At 38.3% G+C, this 11,092-nt stretch overlaps 1 protein-coding gene across 1 annotated transcript; it reads left to right on the forward strand.

Moving 5' to 3' along the window:
- Positions 1-30: 30 nt before the first annotated feature.
- On the forward strand, positions 31-10,782 carry ENKUR (enkurin, TRPC channel interacting protein). Its single transcript, XM_079300599.1, has 5 exons — positions 31-325; positions 4,316-4,461; positions 5,570-5,790; positions 7,470-7,616; positions 10,408-10,782. Exons 1-5 carry the CDS (start codon positions 252-254, stop codon positions 10,579-10,581), a joined length of 762 nt encoding a protein of 253 aa, XP_079156725.1. The 5' UTR covers positions 31-251; the 3' UTR covers positions 10,582-10,782.
- Positions 10,783-11,092: the final 310 nt, after the last annotated feature.

An 11,092-nucleotide genomic window follows, 5' to 3' on the forward strand; every position in this document is an offset into this window, starting at 1 on the left:
CCCCCGCGGCGCGGCAGAGCTGCAGCTGCGCCTGCGCGGCCGTTCGGCGCCCGGCGCTGGGGCAGGCGGGGGCGCCGCCCCTCATGGCGCCGTTCCGCCTGACGGGTTTCCCCGGTAACTGACAACAGCCGCCTGAGCCCCTCGGCCAGGCGGAGCTTCCCCTGAGCGAACCCCTAGCGGGTCGAGTTCCCCGTGAACAGAGTCCCACGAGCAGGAGGGTGCTGCCCCGTGCCCGGCTCCGCGGCGGGAGCATGGCCACGCAGAGTGCCCAGGAGGGCGCCTCTGGGCCCCCGCCCCAGCCGGCGCAGCCGGGCAAACCTGCCAGGTATGTGAGTGCGGTGGAGCCATTTGCAGGCAGGGTGGCTGCTTCTGGCAAGGCAATGCATCTCACGGATAACAGGAATTAAAAAAAAAACAACAAAACAACCCAAACAAACTAGTTTTTGGATAGTTAATACTCTTCCTAACGAGTCACTAACATCAGGAAGGGCATTGAGGTGCTGGAGTGCGTCCAGAGAAGGGCAGCGAACCTGGTGAAAGGTCTGGAGCACAAGTGCGATGAGGAGCAGCTGGGGGAGCTGGGGATGTTTAGTCTGGAGAAAGGAGGCTCGGGGGTGACCATTGCTCTCTACAGCTCCTGGAAGGAGGGTGCAGCCAGGTGGGGTTGGTCTTTCTCCCTAGGCAGTTAGCGACCGTGGCCTCAGCTGCACCAGTGCAGGTTTACATTGGACATTAGGAAGAGATTCTTCACAATAAAGGGTGATTAGGTACTGGAGTGGGCTGCCCAGGAAAATGGTGGAATCCCTGTTCCTGGAGGTGTTTAGGGAATAGTGGATGTGGCACTCAATACCATGGTCTAGTTGACAAGATGGTGTTTGACTTGATAATTCAGAGGTCTTTTCCAACTTAATTGATGCTGTGATTTGCAGGTTTGCAGTCTGCTCCAATAAGTGATTATTAAGTTTGATGTCTTCAGTGACATCTTGTTAGTTCATAATTTTTATTACATATTACATAGCATTCCTTCTGTGCACAGGAATTACATTACATCTTTGTTATTTGCACTTAGCAAATACTCAGCAGCTGAAAAGGTGGGCTTTCCAGTTTCCATACTTTCTGTGTTTCAGGTGTGTCCTCTGACAGTTTTTTTTTTTTTGCTTCCCTTCCTTACCTCTTTCCTTAAAAATACAAGAAAAGGCCTTTTGCCAAGAGTTATGCAGATATGTTTTTTCAAGTCCCCATTTGTATAAAAAACTGTTACATCTTTAGTGAAAGGGTAGGTTGTAACTCAATAGCTTGAAAACAAATAGATGCATCAGTGACACTAATTAGAACCAAAGTTAGTTATCCTGTTTCAGGTAAAAGGATTCAGACTTGTCAGATTCCTAGCTCTGAGTCTTATGTAAAAGTAGAGTTTTAAATTTTGTTTGTTTTCATTGTGAATGGATAGAGTTTTGCACAGAGATACTTTTGAAGATAGAGGAAGGTGAAAGGACAATATAGCAAGGCATGCACACTAAATCTATTCCTGACTTAATACCATTCAGAGATTTAGATACTCCATGACCATTAGATTCAGTTAAGGCAACAGATTCCTTGGCTTAGATATAATCTGACTAAATCCCCTTCTGATCTCATTGACTTCTGTTGTCACCACACTTGCTGCTTAGGTTCACAATATGACAAATATTCAGCTGGTAATGGGACTATTGAACCTGGTTAATAGTGTGATTTGACCAGTTTTAACTAATGCATACAAAATCTACTTTTTTTTTTTTTTTGGGAGAGGGGGTGGGGTGTTTCCAAATGAAATCATATATATTTCACTCTCAACTGACTGATACTGCTCATGAAATCACAGCAAACATCTTCATTTTCCCCAACTTTGATATCCCAAGATGACACCTAAAGAATAGGTGTTATCTTCTTCTGTCTTCTTAGAGCTGTACTGTCTTTCTCCCTTGCTAAATGATGAACAGATTAGATTCTGATGTTCCCCATAACCATGTATTCTTCTTTCAACCCTCTCTAACCCTGTGATATTGAGCCACTTTCTTGGTCTGGGAAGTCACTGAAAAGATAGCAGATTCCCCATCTCTTTGTGCAAAGGAATCTCTAGAGCTGTCTACAAATTGTAGCTTTACCTCTTGCCAGTATGTTAGAAACTCAGTGTCTTCTCATTCATTTTCTCATTCCAAGACTTTGAACCCCACTAGGTCAAAATTTACATAAATTTGTGTACATAAAGTGCCTTTCTCTCTCGTGCTCATGATGCCACTTCTAGGAAATGGTGAGGAATACTGTTATTTATCAGTTTGGTGGGTTTGTGTAATGTCTATAGCTATTTGCCATGAATTCAACAGAAAAAAAATAAAGAAAACCTCATTCCTTCTAATTAGAAGTATTTCAGGAAGTATATATATGTAGTATATTATGTAGATAATACTCTCTCTGATTTTGGAGACCAGATCTGCAAAAGACAAAATAACTTCACAATTTTAATGAATTCCTCTGACCTGTTATGATCAAGTACAAAAACATCTATCAGACATTTGCAGCTCACAGACAAGAGCTTTCATCAGTGTTGCTACTGTGATACACATTCAGTGGCCCAGGATTTTCTTTCTTCCTATTTCAATATTTACATAGAATGGGTTGCACTAGATGTAATCCTTTTTGTTCTTCTGTTTTATCCTTGCTTGAAAACATGGCTTTTTTTTTTTTTTCATAAACGTGTTTATTTCTGTAAAAGAAGCACAATTTTTCGTAAGCTTTTGTCTACCATAAATTACTATGACATGTTTCCTAAGGATGGACTTATAAGATCATAAAAGTACAGTGAGGGAGCCTTGGCTTGGGGAGCAGGCAGTTCTGCTTCCTCAGGCAAACCTCTGTGACAGCTCAGTCCTTCAGACAGAGGCAAGATGTTGCCAGTCAGCTAATGATCAGTTTGGCTTCTTTTGAAAATTTTGATTAGAGCAGAAGTTATCATGCCATGTGCACCATTAGATCAAAACAGCAGTGTGTGCACACCATGTTCATACAGCTTTTCATGTCTGAGCCCTTACTGATTTTCACATCAACTGTTTCAGTGCCAAATCCATCACTGATTACCATTGTTCAGGATTGCAGCTCCTACCTGTCTAATACAAGGAATCTGCAGTGTGCTGTGCTGTTTCAGAGCAGTCACCCATCTCATCTGTCATAAGAGTCTGTAGCAGATGGTTCAACTGGAACATGGAGACAGTGATACAGATACAGTGGACAGCAATAAGAAAAACTGATGATCAAGGACATCCTGTACAATTCTTGACTGCATTTGGCATTTTTTCTCAAGCATAAATCATATAGAATCATAGAATATGCTGAGTTGGAAAGGAGCCATCAGGATCACTAAGTCCAGCTGCTGGCCCTGCACAGGACACCCTAAGAATCACACCATGTACCAAAAGGAATTCATGCAAGCAGTACTGTAACCTCTGATCCTTCTTCCTAGCTCAGCTATTAGGGCCAGAGACTGCAGTGAACTCAGCGATTTTAAGTAGAGAGAGAATCTGACTCGATTGTTTGGGAACTGAAAAACTTTAATACTAGAAAACGACAGACAGTAAGGCCAACAGTTTGTAATGAACGAACTGGGAAAGATGGTATAGGGAGGCTAGTTCCATCCACGAGGGCAAATGGACTAAAGCAGGTGTTAGGGCATGTCAGGGGTATTTATAAACCTGGAGGAGGGGTAAAATTAGGGCAGGGTTTAGGGAGGAGGTCCAATAGGGAAGGGCAATTAGGAATATTAAAATTATTACAGCAAAAAGGAACCAGTAATAACAAGGAAAGCAGAAAATTTTCTGGCAATGATGGGCATACTAGAACTGAAAGATTCTAAGAGTGATTTTTTTACTCACCACTATTTAAAAAGTTTTCCCACAGCCTTAAGCCATGGTCATCTGCACTTATATTAAACCTGACTCCAACACAATACTCAAGTGTATTTCTGAAATGTAGGTTTTGTTGGATTTCGGAATGTCTGTGTTCAGCGTTGATATTTGGTATTTATTTCCCCAAGTGTTATAGTCCTGACCTCAGACACACAAGAGCAGAAGGAAGAAGCAAGCTAAATTCAGAACCAGAAAGCTCATTTGTCAGTGTACTACTAGGTGTAGTTAGCATGGAGGCTGTGTGAATGATGGTCTTTATTTGGGAGAGAGTACAAAACAAAACAGATTAGGCAAATTACTACAAAGAAGTATATTCTTCTAATAATATTCTGAGCATTTTTCTCACCCTTCTTTATGGCATTTTTTTAACCTCTAAGGTATATATCCAAATACAGCGAACTTGTGAGACGTGAAGCAGAGAAAAATAAATCTCAGTGGAAAACTATGGGGCCAGCAAAAGTTGCAGTGCCATCTCCAAATCATTTTCTGCAGAAACATTCCAAGGAGCCCAAGCTAGCACCAAGTAAGTGTAGATAGAAAATATGCATTGTAATATATTTTTTTACGGTGGAGAATTTCGTCTTTGTGTCCTACAGTACTAAGTTATGGCCAGCTATCCATTTGTAAAAACAAATTACTGGTTTGTGGGGTCAGTATCAGGAAACCAGCTGTTGTAGGAATGAGCTTTGTCACTTGTGACATTGCAATTATTTACTGCCAAAGAAGAACATGAAGAGATAACTTGGATCAAGTAATTATTTCTAGTAATGATCATGAATTAGAGTTATATCTAGTGTGAAATATGATGGGAAATAATTATTCTTAATCACTCACTATAAGTGAGACTGCTCAGGGTACTATTGAATTTCTCTTGGTGCCTTGGAGAAAAGACTACACTAAAATGGAAAAGTTTCTATATTTTCTGGATAAAGAATTGTAAGAGGTTGTTTACAAAGATTAGGGGGCAGCAAGAGTGGGACTGTTCTCTAAGGGAGAGTCAGACATTGAGGGCAACCACAATGCAGGCTGGGCAAGGATCTCATCAAGAGAGTGCAGTGTCACCGTGTCAGCTGGCCAGCAGAGCGGGGCGGTGAGGAAAGTCTGTCCTGTCATGGCCCACTGACCATCAGGCAGAACCAGGTTACAGGCCAGGTCCCTCCACTGACACCACATAGCTCTTCAGGAGCAGGACAGCATGGCTGAGACAGCTCATCCAGGTATTGACAGGTGAAATGGGGTTCCTGATCCCAAGGGGGGGGGCAGGATGGATGCTCCAGGTGAGACTGGATGGGACCATTATTGCCCAAGGGCTCTAACAATGAGCACCTCTACTAAAAGTAGTTGAAATGACATTTGAAAAAAGGCCTGTACTACTGCAGTTAAGAGGAAATGAGTGACATATAAGGGAAACCCATCTGAAACAACATAGTATTTCCTAGGTTATGAAACTTCTGTTAGGCCAGACAAACAGATCACAGTTCATTGACAAGTATTCTTTCATGGTAGATGCTGTTGGGTTCTATTTTTATGTAATTCTTTACATAGTTTTTCCCTTTTCAAAAGTGTAATAATATGAAATTGCAAATTGCTTCAAATTTATTGCTGAGAATGTTTACATGCTCTATTCACAGAAAAAAAAGAACAGGAGGGTGAAAAATTGCTTCCATTATCAGTGCCAGGGAGGACATACCACCCAGTTATTCGCATTAAAAAGAATTTTATATATAAAAATGCAGTTGATGTTATCAGAGGGAAGCCCAAAATGCCTCGACATTTTTGTGTTGATACAAGACAGGGAGATAAATATCTCCTTGAACCTTCAGGACTTTTTCCAAAATACATTAGAAAAAAGGTATGTTTTATTAAATTATATTGGGGATACTATTTGTAATGCCTATTTTAGGTTCTCTGTTGCATAGATACCATGGCTGTTCGTATTAGACCTCTTCAATTCATCAAGAAGAAATCACTGGCACTAGATTTGTGCCCTGCCTTTCCTGTTTTCATTTGCTTAGGATGTCAGCCAAAAAAATGTGCAGAATGATTGTTCTAAAGCAATGGCATATGTCTTGCATTGGGAATCCAGGGAGTGTCTAATGGGGAAACATGGAATTCTGTGATGAATGAATGTTTGCTGCTTAGAAAAGACAGGCAGGGAATAAGGGAGGGAGGGTTGCCCTGTGAATGAAGGAGCTGTTGAAATATATGGAGTTCTATAAAATTTGCAACAGGCTGGTTGAGCCTGTGAGTCAGGATCAGGGAAAAGGCCAGCGACTGTCAAAAATGTGTTTGTTATGGAGCACCCAAAAAGTTGAGGAACTGGATGAAAATCTCTTTAAGCAGCTGGAGGAAATCTTCAGATCATGATGCAGCTTCTTAAGGAAGACTTCACTGTCCTTGGTAGCTGCTGGAAGGATAACACAATGGGATGAGAGCAATCCAAGAAGTTTCCTGAAGCATGTCAGCAACAGCTTTGTTCACAGATGGTGGATGAGCCAACCAATGGCCATGCTCTTCTGGTTCTGCTACTTACAGAGGAGGAAGAATTCAGGGGTGTGATAATCAGTTGTAGTCTGGGTGTCACAGACCATGTAGCAGCTCCAGACCCTCTCCTGTTCAGGGAGCCAGCCTACTGACTGCTCAGGAGAGCAAACAGCAGCTTATTGAGGGTAACTGGTAAGTAGGATCCCATGTGAGACAGCTCTGGAAAGCAAAGAGCTTGGGAGAGCTGATATGCTTTTAAGGACACCCTCCTCTGTGCACAAGAATGGTCCAGCCCCTACCCAGAGGTACCCATGTAGCCCATGACAAAGCATTAAGAGATGTCATAAGACATAACTCATGACAGAGAAGACGCCAAGCCCTTGTAGTACTTTTCCATGGCTAAACATGTATATAAACAATGCTAGTCATGGTGCTACATGACACTAAAAGTTTAGTGAATAATTTTGCATTTAGTAGAAAGAAAGTAGATTTTCCTATCTTCTGGCTAGAGGAGCTTCATTTTACAAAGGTTAAGACAAAATAGGTATGTGTCCCCAAGAATGTCTGGGATGTTCAGGGTTTTTTTTCCTCAGATAAACACATCAGTATGGGATATTAACTAGTCCAATTTTCATGTATGTATATGTTGCAATGTTCAGCAAAAATCAGGATACAGGAAGACCTTTCAAAAAATTCTCTAAGGAATGTTTCCAATCATAGAATCTGACACTGTATAAAAAAAAAACCTGTTATGAACAGGTTTCAAACTCCTTGCTCAACCATCAGTTCTTATAAATAGACATTTTGCTTTCTGGGTTCTACTGTCTTCTAAGGTTGTGAAAAGAAATTGAAGGAAACTGTTTATATGTTTTTGTCAGGCTACAAAGAAAATCAAGTTTGGCACTTTCAAGAACATGATGATTTAGGATTTTAGGGGTCAGTAGCACAAATTGTCATTTCAAGCTATTTTCGCAAATATATGGATGACAGGTATCTCTGTTTCCTTCTTAAAAGCACATCTAAGGAATTTCTTCCTTCTCCTTATAGAATTATGGTGTTATACCAAAATATGTGACACAGAGAAATGAAGAAATGAAGAGAGCTGAGGAAGAATATCAGGCCAGTGTTTTGGAGGAACTTAAGAAGAAAGCCATGAAAACTCTATCTGAAGAAGAAAGGACAAATGTTCTGAAGGTGCATATTTTGATTTAGTGTAATTAGTAACAAAATATTAGCAGTCCAAAAGATTAAATAAGGTAGTGTAAGTCCATATAAATAATGAAAGTATACTTTTTTGTTTTTTTAAGTGAGATGAATTAGTTGGCTACTTTTTCACTAGATGGAGCTGTAGAACAGTTGTATAGAACTGAAAGGAACTGATCTAGCTACAGTTTTAATCCAGTTTTCAATTCTGTTTGGTTCTTATCCACCTTAATGACTCAGAATTTCAGTGAAACTTTGAAGAGCAGAAAATCACCAGTATGGATTCAGTGACACTTATTAATGGAGAAATACAGTTCTTTTCCTAATGCAGAATATTGCTTCTTTTATTGGCAGTTTCTGTCTTCACAGTGTGACCTCACTGATTAAAGCATAATGACTTGCTTTAAAATGTGTCAAAAAAAGAAAACAGAATTAAATTGCGATATAGTTATAGAACTATGACTGAAATTTTTTTATTTTATCGAGTTGTTCTGGGTACTGTCTTTCATACAGTTTTTATTGCTGGATTATTTTTATTTTATTTTTAAAGATTTTAGATTTTTTATTAACTCAGTATTTATTTTAATATTTTTTTTCTTCAAAAACATTTGCACTTCTATGGGCTTACTTATACAGTTATATTGTCAGGAGGAATTAGTGTCCCCAGGGTATGTGGCTTTTACCCACTACTCAGCTGCAGACATATGGGAATTTCTGTACTTTAAAATAATTGACATTGCTAGTGAACACATGTGCACTATCTGATTTGAAAGAATACGTGGCAATACATGCCTGAGACCAAAATCAAGCCTCATGACCTTACAAAAATAAAGGGAAGTAATTTGTGCCAACATTTTTTGAACTCTTCATTGTGCTTACTTTGGTTGGGATTTTATGAAAATAAAAGAGAATGTTGATAAATGCAATATATATTTCTCACTGATCCAGCATGTATTATAGAGTGGGATATTCAGCTTATGATCTAGCTACAGTGGTCAGTATATTACATTGTTGGAGGAGCTGTGAAATTCACTTTTCAATTATTTCCAAGCCAGTTCTTACTAATGTACACAAATAAGATTATTTGAATTTGTATAAATTATTTGAAGAATCTATGAATGATTCTTCTATGGAAGTTTCTGAAAAGATGAGATTTATTTTTATGCCCACATATTTGTAAACTGTACCCGATGCCTGGTAGACTATGAACCTTATCAAAGTACTTTACAGCCTTGAGTAGCAAAGACAAGTATCATTACAAGACAGTAGATAAATATCCTTGTTGCTCTATGTTTCACATGTAGCAGTAGGGTTTTTAAGCTTATGTAGACATTTGTATATGAAGATTGTTGGAATAACTTTTATGAAGAACACTTAGATGCTTGATATGGAATATTCATAATATGAATATGAGCATGAATTGCTATGCAATAAATACACTGGTTTGAATTGTTAAAATATTAGTTCATATTAAAGCTTACATTTTTCTTGGTGTTCGCAGGAGAATTCATTTTTTTTTCTCTAAATCAATTTATACAGTCAACAAAAGACAAGTTTCTAAGCACAAGAGCCCTTGAGTTCTGAAATAGAAACAACAGTCTTCAAATCAAATACGTATAAAAATAAACCCTCCAAATTTAACTTCAGTGTGTTCATCAGTTAGGCAGATTGTGAGAAAAGTGTGTAATAATAATGGAGGACATGAGATTGGAAATCACAGTGTGCCATAAAATCATAAATTGAATCCAGTTTTAGTTATGGAGAAGAGATTAAAACTTTGGTTCCCAAGAGTGTAACTTCACTTCTTTATTTTTGAAGATACTTTGTGATACTCTAAGGTGTAGAACTGAGAGCCATGAACATTTTGGAGAAGTGTTTTCTCACTGATGGGTGTGTTATTGACTCATTGCTGTCTCAATTCCTTGTTAGTTGTGATTATTAAGTTCACCCATAGAGTTTTCATGGGGATATTTGATGCACAGATAAACTCTACTAAATCCTCACATATGTGTGGATAGAATGTGTAGATTTTGATTATACTTTTGAAGAGATAAAGTAAGAGCAGTAGTTGTGGTAATTTTAAGAAGCATAAAAAGATTTAGATTTTATTTTTCTACCACTGTCTGGTTCCTTTCAGTGTATATTGGTGGATAAAAGTGCTGTCTCTGATGTCAACTTAACAGGTTTATGAATAAGTTTTGGAGTATAGCATTTTAAATTTTATGTGCTACTTTAGTCTCAAGGTTTTATGTATGGAAGATATGGTTCGCTTTATCTAGAAAGGTAATTCTTTGCACAGCAGCATTCAAGAGAGGAAGTAGTTACTGAAATTACTGATGATAGAGTCAATGACAGGGTTTTTAGTCCAAATAATAAATAAATTGCCCATAGTTGTTGCTGTAAATATAGATTAGAAGAGGAATCCAATTAATCAGAATTTTTTCAAATTAGTTTATGGAAGTTAAAAGTATTGTGGAACCAGTTTAGTGACCATGGTCTGAACAAAGTCTTGATTACAGAAAATTAGGCTGATGGTGAGATGGCCTGAAACTGCTGCTGAATTTTGCTGAATTTTGGCTAGAGTTCCAAGTATTGTAAGTCTTAAAGATTTAATTAATTTGGTCCAATTAAGATGATTACACAGTATTAATGTAATTATCTATTTTTTTTACACTGCAGTCACACTTAGCAAATGTAACATAAATTGAAAAAATCAATTTATGTTCATATTGTTCTTACTTTAAGTTTTTCTCTGTATTTCCTTTTCATGTAATGGCACCAGGCACTGAAAAAGAACTGGGAGGAAATAAATCGTGCATTTCAGACTCTTCCAATAATAACAGACACCAGGTACAAGAAGATGCAAAAAGAAGAGCTGGAATTAAAGCTGCAGCAACTGGAGCATGACATAGCAGCAATCGAGAAGCACAAAAATATCTACATTGCAAATGTGTAAGGATTGTTGTTGAGATACTGCCTCTTTTCTCCTTTTTCTCTATCCCAGCATCTCCAAGTAGTGCCTCTGTAAATTCTCAGAAGATGCTACTGTCAACTATTTAGAAAGAAATACTAAGAATGCAGCTTCTTAAAAAAGTTGTTACATATAACTCTCATCTGTACAATTCCCAAAACATTTGAAATAAAATGCTTAACTAAACTTTGAGTATGAATAATGAATTTAATTTATTATTCTTTGTAATTTTTACTAATTACTAAGGTTTCTATAAACATCACACAGAAAGCATATAAAACACTGTTTCATATGTTTGGAGTACATCTTTCCTTGCCTAGCCAAAACAAAGGGAAATAATTGGCTGCTGAAGACAGCTTGGTAAATATAACTTCAGGATGGAATGGCTTCTGGACTATGTATTAAAGAGATGTTGTGCTTTACTTAAAAGCTTGAGTGATTGTATTTCTAAACAACTTGGCTTTTGCATAACATTTTGTATACTCATTTTTTGTTA

This window comes from Erithacus rubecula, assembly GCF_903797595.1.
Source record: "Erithacus rubecula genome assembly, chromosome: 3".
Classification (NCBI taxonomy): domain Eukaryota; kingdom Metazoa; phylum Chordata; class Aves; order Passeriformes; family Muscicapidae; genus Erithacus; species Erithacus rubecula.